At 39.8% G+C, this 15,610-nt stretch overlaps 2 protein-coding genes across 5 annotated transcripts; both read left to right on the top strand.

The window, feature by feature from the left end:
- The first annotated feature begins 332 nt into the window (after positions 1-332).
- LOC100837019 (cysteine--tRNA ligase CPS1 homolog, chloroplastic/mitochondrial) lies at positions 333-6,048 on the top strand. 2 transcript variants are annotated; one of them, XM_014902737.2, is made up of 9 exons: positions 333-745; positions 1,300-1,363; positions 1,735-1,896; positions 2,609-2,779; positions 2,893-3,174; positions 3,253-3,378; positions 4,547-4,747; positions 4,897-4,998; positions 5,593-6,048. In XM_014902737.2, exons 1-9 carry the CDS (start codon positions 387-389, stop codon positions 5,827-5,829), a joined length of 1,704 nt encoding a protein of 567 aa, XP_014758223.1. In that variant the 5' UTR covers positions 333-386; the 3' UTR covers positions 5,830-6,048. The 2 variants fall into 2 exon arrangements, with proteins under 2 accessions (XP_014758223.1, XP_010238487.1); XM_010240185.3 differs by lacking the exon at positions 333-745 and having other exon boundaries at positions 1,312-1,363; positions 1,703-1,896.
- A 192-nt stretch (positions 6,049-6,240) lies between these two features.
- Positions 6,241-15,488, top strand: LOC100836705 (probable anion transporter 5, chloroplastic). Of its 3 annotated transcripts, none has more exons than XM_010240183.3 (15): positions 6,249-6,766; positions 7,609-7,754; positions 8,383-8,482; positions 9,043-9,095; positions 9,889-9,963; positions 10,289-10,369; positions 10,444-10,508; positions 11,172-11,272; positions 12,397-12,512; positions 13,266-13,302; positions 13,443-13,538; positions 13,784-13,925; positions 14,008-14,060; positions 14,831-14,917; positions 15,053-15,488. In XM_010240183.3, exons 1-15 carry the CDS (start codon positions 6,407-6,409, stop codon positions 15,158-15,160), a joined length of 1,620 nt encoding a protein of 539 aa, XP_010238485.1. In that variant the 5' UTR covers positions 6,249-6,406; the 3' UTR covers positions 15,161-15,488. The 3 variants fall into 3 exon arrangements, 2 of the variants coding, with proteins under 2 accessions (XP_010238485.1, XP_003578623.1); XM_003578575.4 differs by having other exon boundaries at positions 6,250-6,766; positions 10,444-10,502; XR_001407742.2 differs by lacking the exon at positions 13,784-13,925 and having other exon boundaries at positions 6,241-6,766; positions 13,975-14,060.
- Positions 15,489-15,610: the final 122 nt, after the last annotated feature.

Genomic DNA, 15,610 nt, shown 5'->3' with positions numbered 1-15,610 from the left:
GCATTTTTGATTAAAAATTTGATGGCCAATCGGCCAATGTCTAAACTAAGAGACACGAGACTTACACGTAACAAAGCAATAAAGAAAAAAAATATCCTGTTTTCTTTTGGCGGAGCCAATGGAGGTGATTTACCCGCGCAATAAGCGACCCTCCTAATAATTTTGGTATAACGGTATATTTACGTTATAAGAGTAAAATTTATGGTGTTGGTACATATTTGGTCCTCCCCTCTCGTTGCTAAATCCTGGTTTGTCTGACGTATTTTCCTTCTATTTCTTCATTGTTCATCACGAATTACTGAAAAACGAAATCACCACGAAAATAAATTCGAACAGAGAAAAACGTTATCCTACTTCTCGCTCCTGCTGCATTCACTTCACGGCCCATGATGGCGGCGGCGGCGGCGGTGAGGCGCGCCGCCAGTGGCCTCTCCCCTCTGCTCCTCTCCTCGTTGCCTCGAACTAGCCTGCGCCACAGCGAGTCCCTACCCCGTCTTCTTCGTCCCCACCGCATCCCTCCGCACCCCGCCAAGCCCTTCTGCTCCGCGGCCCTTTCCTCGAATGGCGCGGCTGCGGAGAGAGCCCGGGACCTGCACCTGTACAACACGAAGTCGAGGAGGAGGGAGCTGTTCCGGCCGCGGGCGCCCGGCGGAGAGGTCGGCATGTACGTCTGCGGCGTCACGCCCTACGACGACAGCCACATCGGCCACGCCCGCGCCTACGTTGCCTTCGATGTCCTCTTCAGGTTCGTCCGTTAGTGCTTCACGTTTGGTATTGCACTGACACTGCACAGTTTTGATTTACTCGGTTCTGTGTGTCTATGTTTGTGCGTGTGGGTGTGATAACCGGGAACGATTTTGGACTGCAGATGCAATGCAATATTAATAACTAATATCTTAGCATCGAGAGACTAAACTTGAGTATTCCGGTGTGAAATCAACACCATGGTAGACTGTTCTACGATGGTTCTTTCACTTGACTAAACTTGAGTGTGCTACTCCCTCCGATCCATATTAGTTGTCGAAATATTACATGTATCTAGACGCTTTTTAAACATAGATACATCCATATTTTGGGCAAATTTGAGACAAGTAATATGGGTCGGAGGGAGTAGTAAAATTAGACTATGGGCTTATTCACCCATCAATAGTCTGGCTTTCTAAAGCAGTATGCATGTAATGCCACCACAGAACATTTAGTCCTGTCTTGTTTTGGTCCAGTATGTTGTTCCTTACAGGAAACAGGAGTACTGCATATGCTTATGTATGGTCTCATGACATGTACTTATGGGCATGTTAGGTACTTGCGTTATTTGGACTATGAAGTACGCTACGTCCGGAACTTTACTGACATCGATGACAAGGTGATTCTTTGGGTTAAGTTTTGTTGCATATTAGTGATGCAAGGTTCTTAGTTTTTTTAACAAATTTTAACAATGAATATTACTATCGTATTTATAGCTTTTCCCGCATAATCTCCATTTAGAAGCCGTCAGGTTATAGTATTTCTGTTGAAAAAATGCCATTGACCGAACTGAAATAGAGAAGGCAGAGATCTTCTTTGGTGTGTTCGTGTCATATTCCTTCAGACTCATCCCTGAGTTTAATTAGCTAAGGTCATATGCATTGCACCTTATTTGCTGTTAATTGTATTTTACCTAGAAAACTAGAAACAATATTAAACAGCAATTGCATCTGCACAGGAAACCTGAGTTGCACTTCTGGAATTCTGTAGATAATTGCAAGAGCTAACCAATTGGGGGAAGATCCTTTTAGCTTGAGCAAAAGGTACTCTGATGCTTTCTTATCGGACATGGCTCATCTTCAATGTCTGCCACCATCTGTGGAGCCCCGTGTTTCAGATCACATTGACCAGATTGTAAACATGATTAAGCAGGTAAGATACACTTGTATGGCCCATCGGTATCTTGCATGCACTGCTGAATTCTATATTGTGCTGTTCTCTTTTGTACTTCTTTCTGCAGTAGGCTCATTAGGTGGATTTAATCTCACATTTGGGTGAAATGTCATTGTTTCTACATACGCTTGTCTGGATCATTCAGTTGTTAGCATGATGATGTGCTGCTTTCATCTGGTTATGCATTTCTGGTTCTTTTTTTAAGCAGGTTTTCATGTTTTCCATGTAATGAAAATATGCTTCATGTTCAAGGACACCCCTTTTTGAGGTGTAGGTTTTGTTATCATCGCATCTTTGGAATTTGCCATTCCATTTGGTATTTTTTACAAATATCCTCCATTTTTTTTAACCACAAAATGCACTAAGTTCTACCGACATTTATATGGCGATACTGGATATAATTTGTCATATATATGCAGCTGTGAACGTGAAGAGCAATAATTCACGTTAATTATGTGTAGTATTTTTGCTGTTGATATAAGTTCTGGTGTTTAAAATTGTATACAATATGCTTACACAAATCCAAAATAAATGACAGATATTTACAGCTGTTCTTTTAGTTGTATATATGTAGTAAAATTTTGGAGTGTAAGTACTAATTAGTGTCACAACGAGTTCTTTTTCTTTTGTTTTAATAGTTTTGCGCACTATGCTGCCTAACTTCCTTTCTTATGCTATTTCCTTGGAACAGATCCTTGATAATGGTTGCGCCTATGTTGTCAGTGGGGATGTTTATTTCTCTGTTGACAACTTTCCCGAATATGGGATGTTATCGGGTCGAAAGCTAGATGATAATAGAGCTGGTGAAAGGATTGCAGTTGATGAACGGAAGAAAAACCCAGCTGATTTTGCTCTATGGAAGGTAATGGTTGTCTCAGTTTCCAGTATGCAGATGTTTGTGTTCTGCTCTCTGAAGAGATTATTCAGACATTTAGTTCAGTGTCAAGTTTAGTTGATTTTCTCTGTTAACTGCAGGCTGCCAAAGATGGGGAGCCATGGTGGGATAGCCCTTGGGGTCCGGGCAGGCCAGGATGGCACATAGAATGCAGTGCCATGAGTGCACAATACTTGGGCAATTCTTTTGACATACATGGTGGTGGAGAGGACCTTATATTTCCACATCATGAGAATGAAATTGCTCAAAGCCGTGCGGCATGTTGTGACAGTAGCATAAATTACTGGATACACAATGGTTTTGTCAATGTAAATAGCCAAAAAATGTCTAAATCACTTGGTAACTTTGTCACTATACGCAAGGTAATGGCAAGAGTACTTTTTTCTTTCTTTCAAATAACTGTAGCTCTGCTTTCTCAAAAAGTTTGCTATTTTTCTCAGGTTATAGAGCAGTACCACCCTCTTGCATTGAGGATGTTTTTACTTGGCACACACTACAGGTCCCCGATCAACTACACAGTAGAGCAGCTTAATGTTGCATCAGATAGATTGTACTACACTTATCAGGTATATGTTCATGGCTATATGCTATTGCTATCTTTTGCTACTATGTTCACACGGACTGCTTACATGCGTAGTACCTGTTTGCATCTGCTATTGATATGCCATATTGTTTGGAAATCAAAGTTCCTGGGTCACTGTGGATGTTGGGGTAGTAGGTACGGGAATGTTAGACAGTTAGAATGACATCAACCAGCTTAAAAAACACATAAGCCAATTTGTTATAATTTACTTGTAGATCATAGGTGGCTTTTAGCTATGAGGAGGACACACAGAATGAACATGTTTGCTGAAGACTACACAGTCATTGATTTCTTACTGGCTGCAGGAGCCCAGAAATCTTTCAGGCCTTCACATTTTGGTTTTTCTTATAACAAGGTGTGTGTACATTTTCCAAAAGTGACCATCCTGCTGAAAAGAGTAATGCCTGCGAACCTTAAAGTTGCATGCATGATTTCATGAAAAATATTCAAGTTACTTGATTTGTTTGCTGACAAAAGGTGCATTGTAATTTTGTGTTAATGTCTGACGTTTTCGAAAACGGACTGGTAGCATGATTTCAATGCCAGTTGTTCTGTATAACTGCGAATACTCAATGCTCAACCTGGATTAGCCTACGAGATTATCGCTGGATCTTGTTCTTACCCCAGACAGAACTTCTTATCTGAACTTTTTGTGGTCTAGTCTGCCTTGATCTGAAGAATTTGTCTGCTTATACTGAATTTTTTTTATACGTTTGACCTACCTGCTTTTATCCTGGCCCTTTAAAACTGCTGGCATATTAGCCCAAAATTTGGAGCTATTATTTCAGCCATGGTCTTATTCCTCCCTCAAGGTGTCATTTGGGAGTGTTGGTTTAGAATCAACGGGAGGGCCTTTTGTGTTAAACGATGCATTGATAGAAGGAAAAGATATGTACAAGCCCAAGGGAGTGCAGATGTAGTCTTTGCCAGTCTCTGGCTGAAGTTAGTTAGTTTACAGCCAGCAACAGGTAGCTTATGCATTCATGTCTCAGACTAGCAAATTGCTTCTTCTGCCTGTTTAATCGGAACTTTTGATTTGTGTTGTCACTGAGAGTTACATTTCACCATTCCTGTTATTTCATCAGGGGATATTTTAATGCCATTACTTCTCTAATTAATGGGCTTATTACTGGACTATTTCCTATTTACAGACATTACGGGATTCTGAAGAAAGTACTCAGAAGGACCAAATCAATAGTGAAGATGCATTGCCTGCTACCACCACACATTGCATCGAGAAGCTTCAAAATGAATTTGAGACTTCAATGTCTGATGATCTTCATACTTCAGTGGCACTGGCTGCAATTTCCGAGCCATTGAAAGTTATGAATGATTTGCTGCATACACGCAAGGTAAAGTCAATGATAAACTTGTGGAGGTACATTTTAGTGGTATTCACTACTCATGTAGTGTCTGAATTGTGCAGTTCTTATGCAAATTGTAAAAATAAAAATAAAAATATGAACCTACTTGTCTTAACCTTCCTCTGGTGTTTGATCAGGGAAAGAAGCAGGAAAAACGATTGGAATCACTTTTTGCCCTGGAAGAGAAAATAAGAACAGTGCTTTCTGTTCTGGGGCTGATGCCTTCAAGTTATTATGAGGTGAGTGCGATATTCTGTTATCTGAAAACACATTGTTGGCTTGTTCCGCTGAAGAGCAAACTTTGTTCCTCTTCCTCTAGAGGATCACTGCTTTAACCTCTCCCAGTCACATCTATTTTTAGTTATCAAATATTCTACACCGTAGTATTCATTCTGGTCATTATTGATCCAACTCTGTAAAGTACTACAACTATGACTGTATAAGCAGAGCTGCTACAAGTTCCTCAGTTGAATAGCTCAGGACAAGCAATTCACTTCATTACTTAATATTTGCTTGATAGTGAAAGGGAACAAGGAAATAAACTGCAATTAGTGATCACTGTTTCAAGTGCCGAAGTTACCTATACAAGTAATGAATAGATAATGTTACTGTAGTTTGTCACTTGTCTGTATGCTCTAGCTTGATTTCAGATCATTAAAATTCAATCCTAGTCAGACATGAACCTGTACTTAGGTGGAACTTTTACAAGCACTTATCATAGACTCTGCAGTATTTCAGTTCAGAACAACAGGCTCTGCTGTATAACTTGACTGGTATAAAGATGAGAACGATCCTTCAACTGTAGCGCTCCTCTAACGAGCTTCTCTTCTCAGGCTCTACAACAGCTCCGGGAAAAGGCGCTGCAAAGAGCTTCCATCACCGAGGACCAAGTGCTGCAGAAGATCGAAGAAAGGACCTCTGCAAGGAAGGCGAAACAGTACGAGAAGTCCGACGAGATAAGGAAAGAGTTAGCCGCTCTTGGAATCGCCCTCATGGACGGCCCGGACGGAACTACCTGGAGGCCATCCGTACCGTTTTCCGAGCAAGGGGTGGTTGCCAATAAGACATGATGAGTGATTGATCTGATATAATTTGATGAATCAGAGGACTTGCAGTAAATTAGATGTAGAGATTTTGATTTAATTTCTTTCACCTGCATCTTCTGTTCTTGCTGAAACATCCTTGACGCGGGACAACATTTTTAGCTTGCATATTGCTGAGCATTTTGACTGGTAATATACGTTTTGTACTTTTCAAATTGATGAGAATATATACTGGTTGAGTGGTTCTGTGGTTGGCATTGCCGAAGCATTTTGTTTTGTTCCTAGACCAGGTGGCGCCTGGAGGTAGCCACTGGAGCTTCACCGACATGGGGGCATGGGGCCCAGTCTGGTCCCGCGGCGTCAGTGACTCACGGGCCACGCCAGCCACACGCTTCTCGCCGTCCCTTCTCCGCCTCGCAGCTTCCGAAAGTTCAAAGCAGCAGCAGTTGCACACACTTTCTCCTCTGCTCATGGCCGCTCGTTTCGCCCCTCGCTGCGTGTCCTCTCCTCCCCCGCTTCTCTCCAAAACCCCGCACCGAAATTCGAACCCCACGGCAGTACGGCACGTCTCGCTCCCAAGCCGATCCCGAGCGAAGCAAGCACCATGGCGGCCTCCTCGGCCGCTCTCCGGCCCGAGCTCTACCTGCTGGCCGCTGCCCGCGGGCGACACCACCACCTCCTCCGCATGCTCCCGCCACGCGCGCCGCTCCTCCAACACCGGCGCTGCCGCCGCCGGCCCCTGGCCGTGAGGTTCTCCACCGGGGACAGCGGGAGCGGGGGAGGCTCCGCGGGCGCCGTGGAGAAGCGCTCGGTTCCGGAAGTGACGGAGGAGAAGGGAGAGGATCGGGAGGAGGAGGTGGCCGGGGCGCTGGAGCTGAGGTGGCCGCCGTGGGAGGGGATACCTGAGCGGTACAGACTGATGGGCGCCACCTCCCTCGCCTTCGTCATATGCAACATGGACAAGGTGCGCCGCGTTACGGTTACTTAGCGTCTACAGTATTTGATTTTGGTGCTTAGTGTCTCTGTAGTACGCTCTCCTCTGGCTCTGCACTAGTTGGGTTACACGCCTTGGTGACTTGTGAAACTGGGCTCTGATCGGAGCAGATATCGATGAATGCTCCTCCCGGGAGTCTGCTTCACAGGTTTGTTTCGTACATTGGAGGAACTGAGAGGGGGGCTTGAAATTGGAGTAGGTGGGGGGCGCTGTACACTGGATTTGGGCAGGGCTGTGCGTCGGGTTTGCAATTGGCCAATTGCACGCTGCTGCAACCAAGCTGAAACAGTGCTATTGCTGCTTCTTAATCGAAGTGCATGCATGGTATTGGGTGAATGTTAATGCTGATTTACTCATGATGGAAGCTAAGTGATTACTATCACCACTGCAATTCGGTGATGCTAAACTAGTTTAGATACTTGTGGTGATGCCTTCTCATTTTAGTTTTCCTTGGCATATATACATGGAGAGAGATTAATGTGAAAAAATTCAGCTGAATGCTACTCATTGGATTAGTTTTCTCATGACTTGCTTAATAATAAATGCCACATCAAACATAATGTTACGTTTAGCGTTGACCATTCTGGCATTAGTTTTGCTTCTGTAGACCAAATTAATTTTTTGCTGTTGATGGAGAAGTGTTTCTGCACCATTCTCTCACCGGCAAACCATGTGATTGGCTTGAATTTGTTGATGCAATCTTGACATCCACTTCTTCACACGGTTTAGTTATTGACTATGTAGCTTATGTGGATAATTCAATTTTACCCCTCCTGGAATTTCTGTTAAATGTAAATACTATACCTTTTCAGGTTAACTTGAGTGTTGCAATTATTCCAATGTCACATCAATATGGTTGGAACTCATCTACTGCTGGCCTAGTTCAATCGTCATTCTTTTGGGGTTATGCTTTGAGTCAACTACCTGGGGGCTGGCTGGCAAAATTGGTTGGTGGAAGGTTTGTCTGGGTAACAACACCCTCATGTGCATATATAAATACAAATACAAATACAAATTTATCTTTGATTTGCAGCCCAACGATTTTTTGCACTTTCTTGGTGTCATCTGGTGAAGCTGAGATGGGCATTGTCCCAATAAAAATTAAATGTGACGATGATAGTTATTTCTTCTTCTCCTGTGCATCTTGTTGCGACATCTAGCTAAAACATTCTGTCCATATCATGGAAAGACTCTTATACGCTAAGTATAGTAGGTAGGAGAAATGCAAAAGAGCAGTATTAAGTGCTAAAAAAATTCTGTCCATATCTTTATTTATTTTTACCTCCTTCACAGTTTCAGATTGTTTATGTTATCACTCTAACTAGATTTTCAGTTCAGTTCTTAGACCAAAAATTAAATTCACAGGCAATATCCACTTATAGTAGATTGAACCAAGGGCAAGTATAAACCTAGTTTAGCAGTTTCAAAGTTCAGAACCTTCGGCACCTCTTGGATAACTCAAAGGCCATTCCTGTAATTCGATGCTATGATTTTTCATATCTTATTTTACTCTTATTATGCATATTATTCATTTATGTTATCATATTGCAATGATTAAATGTTATTATGTTATGTGCAAATTGTAGGAGAGTGCTTAAGGTCGGTGTTCTTGCATGGTCTTTGTCCACTGCTATTATTCCTGCTGTAGCAGGATTTATGCCAGGACTTGTGCTATCAAGGATTCTGGTATACCTCTACACACTAATTAGTTTCTAGAAACTTGTTATGCAGAGGTGACGTGATACATTGTTCTGCTTTTGTTTGTGTTTCTTAAGAAAAATCTCTAGCATGTAGTTTCATGTTTGTCTTAGTAATAAATATCTTTACAAAAGAATTCTTTGATCCGAGAATGATGATTATTATTTGTGTTAACAATTATATGTATTTGAGCATTACCTGGTCCTGCAATTAGCATAAATTGGGTTTTGCATGAAAATAGAAATTCTGTTAACATGATGATTGCTATATTATTTAACTATGCAAATTTCCAGGTGGCAGATGTACCATATTTGCATATGAAAATAGTGTGGTGCAAACGTAAAAGCAACTTCACCTCATCAAATAAAGCATCTCATGCAGTATTGCAATACATATATATTAACTTTGGTTTTGGAACATTCACATGTGATGGCAATATCTAGTTTGTGATCACATCTTCATTTAGCATGATGGGAGCGTTCCTAGTAATAGTTTACTATCTGTATTGCCTTCATATTTTCTTTTTTTTAACTCTGTTGGCATGCTAGGTAGGCATTGGAGAAGGTGTCTCACCATCAGCAGCTACAGATTTAATTGCACGGCAAGACTAATATACCTTTTCCTTAGAAGCATTTCTACCTATTTTTAATGCTAATTTGGTTCTCACATGGACATATTCATTAGAATATTAAATATTCTTTATCATTTTCTCTTTTCAAGATGATGGTGAATATGTATACACTATGACAATATAGGCAACTGGTGTACTGGCATTGTTTTTGTTTTTGTGACGCCTCTTTTAATTATTAGATGGATTACTCTGTAGCTACTTGTGCAAAATCCCAGATGAGGGCTACAGTTTTCACATTCTTTTATTAAACACAGACAAAAGATTGATGTACATCTCCTTATGGACTTATTGTGAACGTTCATACTGAGTTACATAACTTTTTCAATTGTTCAGTTGCCATTGGCATGGGCATTATGTAACTTCTCTGTACATATTTATCAGAGAAATAGAACAATGTATTACTTGCTATGCATGAAGGAATCCCAATAGGAAACTACCTTATCTGACTGCTGAGATCTTAATCGATATAGATAGTAGAATCATCTCTAGTCCATAGCAGAACATAGATCAAACATATTTAACTTCAGTAGCACGATTCTCATAGACCATTTTCTTGAACACACATTAAAATCCGTATCAATTCATATTAGAATGAACACATCAAAATGACGCAGCAATACAACAAACCAACCCAAAACCGAAAGAGAAAAGCTAAGGAAGACAAAGACGGTATAAAAGCTAGCAAACCAAAAACCTAACTAACTAGCAAAAATATTTTTATAGACTATTATTGCATAATTAACTTTTATGCTTGTACATGCAGGACCATTCCACTTCAAGAAAGATCAAGAGCAGTTGCTGTTGTTTTTGGTGGCTTAAGCTTTGGGAGTGTCTTAGGGTATGTATTTGAGTATTTGTAGGCTAATAACATAATTGGGCAACTTTGGCATAGTTTAACATTGAGGGTCTGGCAGCTATATGCTGATGCATGTATATGTTGAACTCAAGAAATTGGATTTTCCATTTATATTTTTCGGGTCTAAGTAGAAACTTCCATCTTTCGGGAAATCATGATATCCATTGGACCTGATGTAACTTTTTTCTTGTTTCTCCAACGACATTGCATTGCATTTTGGCTGTATGACATTATGACTATGCAAATGAAGTACTAGAGATAATATTACGAGATAGTTAATTCCTGGTCTACTTGTATAATATTACAGACTTCTGTTCGCTCCTCCAATTATTCAGAACCTCGGCTGGGAGTCCGTCTTTTACATATTTGGTCTTCTTGGAATCATTTGGTAAGAAGACATTTTTAAGAAGCACGTAACATGTTATTTCTTCTGGCTTAACTTTATTTCTTTTATGTCCACAGGTGTCTAGGGTTTGAATCTCTAAAAGATCTACAGTCAGGTGACAATGAAGACACATTAAGTGAGTGTAGGTCATCTTTACGAGTTTCAACAATCATGGTAGAAACTCTCCGTTGAAATCCGTAATGAATGCTACTTCTAATCATTTTTCTTCTAGTTTTATCTGTTTATGGAAGAAAATGAACTGCTCCTTGCAGCTTCAGCTGAAGGAATTATAGCGTGTCCAATATTGTATATGATATTCGTATGTGTATACTTTGTTTCGTTCATAAGTATTTCCTCCGTTCCATAATTTTTGTCGAAATATTACATGTAGCTAGACGCTTTTTAGGAATAGACACATCCATTTTGGGCAAATTTGAGACAATAATTATGGAACGGAGGGAGTACATATTCTTTTTATCTAACACAAACTGAGGAATTTGAAATTTCAACTGTCCGGTAGATTTAGATACGTCCAGGACTAAACCCTCAAAATATAATTAATTCCAAGTTGATATGATGCACTAACCAATATGTTTTCATGATTACACCTAGAGTGTGGTTTGGACTGACTAAATTTATCACTTGCACTATTACAAAGTAGAATTCAATGCTTTGTATTGATATTCTTTGGCTTAGTGTATCTCTTGGCTAAAACTGTTTGTCTGTTATGACATTATGGTTTCTGTACAATTAGTTCAAAACTTCAAATCAATTGAAACATCCAAAAATTTCATTTACTTTGCAGATTCTGGACAGGCTTCTGCTGGATCCAATGGCCATATATCATCGTCTATGTCCTCAAAATCATCGGACCCATCACTGGAAGAGATGACAAACTCAATAAAGGTTGTTTTCCACCAACAGAAAAGGAGCTATTGGCATGTCGCCTAACCTCTTTTTAGAACATCGATATGTTTACATTCAAGTTGAAACTATTTCCAAGTTGTGACATTGATGTAGAAGTTCAAAATTAAGACACAGCAACTAATGTGGTCTTACTTTTTTGGTCGTAGGATTAGGATACACTGATCAGGCTAATAACTTTTTTTTTTCTTGAACACACTTGGATTTGGAAGCGTGTTATTTTCATTTATAAAGAAAGCACAAAGATAGAGCTAACAACCAAAAATTACAGGATAGTTTCATATCTAACAATAACTATACCAAATGGTGTGAAACTTGGTATGAAACTTTTCAGTCCATTGGCAAGAAGCCCAGAAATGTGTTAGTTGCTAGAGTGTTTCAAATTGTGAAGTTATTGTGTGAACTGTTTGGTATTATAGAAGTGTCAGGAGTCCTCTCAAGTAGTTAGATTATGTCCAATATAACCTGAACAATTGCTGGTGTAGGTTTTGGGCGAGTTTCTGCCATTTAATGTATTTGAATTGAGTTCTATATTAAACTCTATCTTTACCTAGCATTCTTAGTTTCCTATACTATATGCCCATACTAGCCAATTGTGTTCTGCTAGACTGCTAGTTCTGCTGTGTAGTGATTGTCATGTATCACGTGAGACTGAAAAATACAAATGCCGATGTAGACTCCAGTAGTGTTGCAGATAGCTGTCCACTGTAGTTGAACGATATCAGCTGATAGAATCCTATAGCCAATTATCAACAACTGTATTTCAAATAAGGATATCTTTTATCTGTATCACATGGCCATCTTGCTGTTACCAATTCCATAGCAAATAACTATGTTACCTTATGTGACATTAGAAGTAAAGCACCAAGTCTCTCTATCGTCAGAGTCATATAGTGTACGTGCTGTCGTGCTGGCCTTTCCCTCACCAGGTACCAACAGTTCAACACCGATGCGGTGACTTAATTCGACTAGATGTAGATGTAGGTCATAACCTCCAGTAAAAATCATACAGCCATTTCTTGGGAGTAATTCCTTATTATGTGAAATACTTGCAGTTGATTTATTTTCGCACACTACTGATACCAAGTTCACCCTTTGTGTTGAAGGATGTGCCTTGGAGGAATTTTTTCAAAAGCAAGGCAGTGTGGGCCATGATTTATGCTCACTTTTGTGGAAGCTGGGGGCACTATACCTGCTTGTCTTGGCTCCCAACATTCTTTAGGTTTGGCACACCTTTTTTACCGGGTCATTTTTGGATTAACTGTTACAACTTCCTCCGTCTGGAAATAAGTGATTTGGATTTGTATAAGAATCTATACAAATCCAAATCACTTATTTCTGGACGGAGGTTGTATTTGTTTTAATTAATATCCCTCTGATCCTAAATTCTGGACTCAAATTTGCCCAAATATGGATGTATCTATTCTTAAAAAGCGTCTAGATACATGTAATATTTCGACAACAATTTAGGATCGGAGGGAGTAGTTCATAATGATTTGAGCACACACACCTGTTTCTTGTACTATTCAACTTTTGTTGCTGCTTTGGGGACTAAAGTGCTTGTGTTTTCATTGACAATCTGTTCAACATGTTGACATTTTATATCACGGACTTCCTTGCATGGGACACGTTCCCTACTCGTTCAGTTCAGTTTTCTTGAAGTGGATTGACCTTTATCAAGATAGGACCAAACAAAATTGGAGGATTCAAAACTTCTACATCTGAATTTTCCAAAAGTTCTGCCTGAGTTGAGATTGGATGTTATGAATTTACATTTTGATCTACTGCCGTCTTCATAGTTTCATTTGTTAGATACGTCAATCTAATAGTATGTTTTTCTTTTTGTTCTATGGTTTTATGCTCTAGAAGTTTAGCTAAATGCTTGTAGGAATCCAATCTTTTCAATTTTTACGTAAAATATTAATAACAATTTCCTTCCTTTTTTGTGATAAATTCCTATTCAATTCTTACGCAGTGAGGAGCTAAACTTAAACTTGACAGAAGCAGCATGGGTATGTACATCCTTTTGTTTCTTAGAAATTAGCTTGTACTGAAAGCCTCTTCGTTATGTCATTGGAGTCTGTCTTGTTTGTGATTTAGAACTTTTGGTCTAGTCTATTGTAGAGCTTATGAGTTTCTATATTTTCTGTAGGTGTCAATTCTTCCTCCTTTGGGCTCAATGATCATCACATCTATTGCGGCACCGTTTGCAGACAACTTGATATCAAGTGGAGTTGACACCACAAAGGTAAAGCATTGCTTGGAAGATGATAAAAAAGATCTGCTTATTGGCAGTTTTTTCGATACCCTATAGGAGGTTCTGACCCTCCGGATTTCATTTGTAAAGGAACTAAAATATCTAAAAAAATCATTACTGCCAGTTGTCATGAGTTCACAACTTCACATACATATCCTGTTTCACAAAAGCAACTTAAGTAAAGAATTTTTGCAGGACAAAAGAAATGAGTCTAAGTTGTTTCATTTCTTCTGTAGGTACGAAAAATATGTCAAACAATTGCATTCGTGTCACCTGCAGCTTTTATGATGCTTTCCTCTGTGGATCTTGGACTGCCTCCCTGGGAAATTGTTGCTTTTCTTACAAGTGGCTTGGCACTTTCCAGCTTCGCCTTATCAGGTCATGTTGGCAAGCTTACATTAAGTTTCTATTTTCCCCGTGTTTCCAGGATCCAAATCTGAATGTTTTGGTCTACAAACAGGGCTTTATTGTACTCATCAAGATATATCTCGTGAATACGCAAGCATTCTCCTGGTAAGGCATGAAACTTATATCTGTCTTCTTGAATTTTCTTATGTATCTTCAGGTTACGTAGCCATGAATGCTGTGGCAGTTCACCCGTACACAGTATTATGCTTTCCTTCTTTTGCTATTGGCTCTTTGTTTTTTGTTTTTTCTTGCTTTCTTGTACCTTTTGTGTTATTTCAACGCTTTCTTCCAATACAGAATGACACTCATTTGGGTGCGTGTTTGTGAGAAAAAAAAAAGATTTTCTTATGTGTCTTGTAAAAAAGGGAATCGTAAAAAGAAAAGAAAATTCCTCCGTGGGTACGTAGATGCGGAAACACTGCATGCTCTGTTTGTTACTCGATGTTGGCTGCATTTCCATTTGTTACTATATCGGAACTTGGATAAGGGTTCAGAACTTGCATTAAGAACTTCCATAGAAATACCCCTCACCGAAATACACCCTTGTAGAGAACCGAGCTCAGATCGGGTGGTCGGCCTAGCGAGATATGTTGGCTGCCCACCATGGTTCGACCCTCGAAGGTCGCATTCTGGTGTCTCACCTTTCGAAAATTAATATATGTATCTATATATACTGTCGGGTTGCAATCGAATGTCTCTTACAGAAAATTTTAAAAAAAAAGACACCCTAGTATTTTTAATTCTGATATCAGGGCCTATCTTTAATTAGTCCGTACAGTTCATCTAACAATGAAAGCACTAGTGGAAAAGAGAACCAGAATCCACAAAAAGGTATTTTTTGTATGTAGTTCTTGACTGGTGCCTTTGTGTTTCAGGGAATCACAAATACTGTAGGGGCTGTACCTGGAATTGTTGGTGTTGCACTTACAGGCTATCTTGTTGATACGACTCATTCATGGAGTGTATGTTTGTCAACATCACAACTATTCCATTTCTTCGCAATCTATATTCTACCATTAATCATTCTAACTCAAACCAAAAAAAAAAATCAAAACATTAATCATTCTAACTGCGAACATTGTTTCTTCTGTGTGCAGATATCACTCTTTGCACCTTCCGTCTTCTTTTACTTAACTGGCACTGCTGTCTGGTTAGCATTCGCCAACAGCGAGCCCCAGGACTTTTCTGAGCCAGAATCGGAGTAGTGACACTGGCGTCAATTTGTAGTTACACACAGTTCCCACGTCCTTGGAAGGGTGATTAGAAAAAAAAAATCATCAAGAGTTAAGCTCGCTCTGCCAAGCAAATTTATGGAGCTCCTGCTGGATAATAGAATTTTCAGTAGCCGGGGTAGGAAATAGGTAGAATGTAAATGTAGATGCCGCAACGAATTTTCTGCCATATATTGTATGGGCCTTTTCTGTAGTGAGTTCTACTTCACTTTCTGGCACGATTTTGGAACAGAAGTGCCTGTCAACATTGCCCCATTCAGGAACATTTAATATAATAAGAAGATGCAAGCCTGTAGACACTTGTATTCAGCCAACAAGGAAAATTGAGTTTGAACACTCAGTTTTCCTCTCAAGTCAGTCTTGACATATTTTAGGCAGCACTTCGACAAGACCACTCGTTAAGTTAGACAGCAACTCAAAACA

This window comes from Brachypodium distachyon, chromosome 4, assembly GCF_000005505.3.
Source record: "Brachypodium distachyon strain Bd21 chromosome 4, Brachypodium_distachyon_v3.0, whole genome shotgun sequence".
Lineage (NCBI taxonomy): Eukaryota > Viridiplantae > Streptophyta > Magnoliopsida > Poales > Poaceae > Brachypodium > Brachypodium distachyon.
Note: the sequence above shows the minus strand (reverse complement) of the source record. Positions and strands in the feature narration are given on the sequence as shown.

Coding starts and splice junctions, on each gene's coding strand:
- LOC100836705 (XM_010240183.3), top strand. CDS start 6,407: ATGGCGGCCTCCTCGGCCGCTCTCCGGCCCGAGCTCTACCTGCTGGCC. Junction 8,483..9,042: donor TTGTGCTATCAAGGATTCTG/GTATACCTCTAC, acceptor TTGGCATGCTAG/GTAGGCATTGGAGAAGGTGT. Junction 9,964..10,288: donor AGCTTTGGGAGTGTCTTAGG/GTATGTATTTGA, acceptor ATAATATTACAG/ACTTCTGTTCGCTCCTCCAA.
- LOC100837019 (XM_014902737.2), top strand. CDS start 387: ATGATGGCGGCGGCGGCGGCGGTGAGGCGCGCCGCCAGTGGCCTCTCC. Junction 1,897..2,608: donor TTGTAAACATGATTAAGCAG/GTAAGATACACT, acceptor TCCTTGGAACAG/ATCCTTGATAATGGTTGCGC. Junction 4,999..5,592: donor TGCCTTCAAGTTATTATGAG/GTGAGTGCGATA, acceptor TTCTCTTCTCAG/GCTCTACAACAGCTCCGGGA.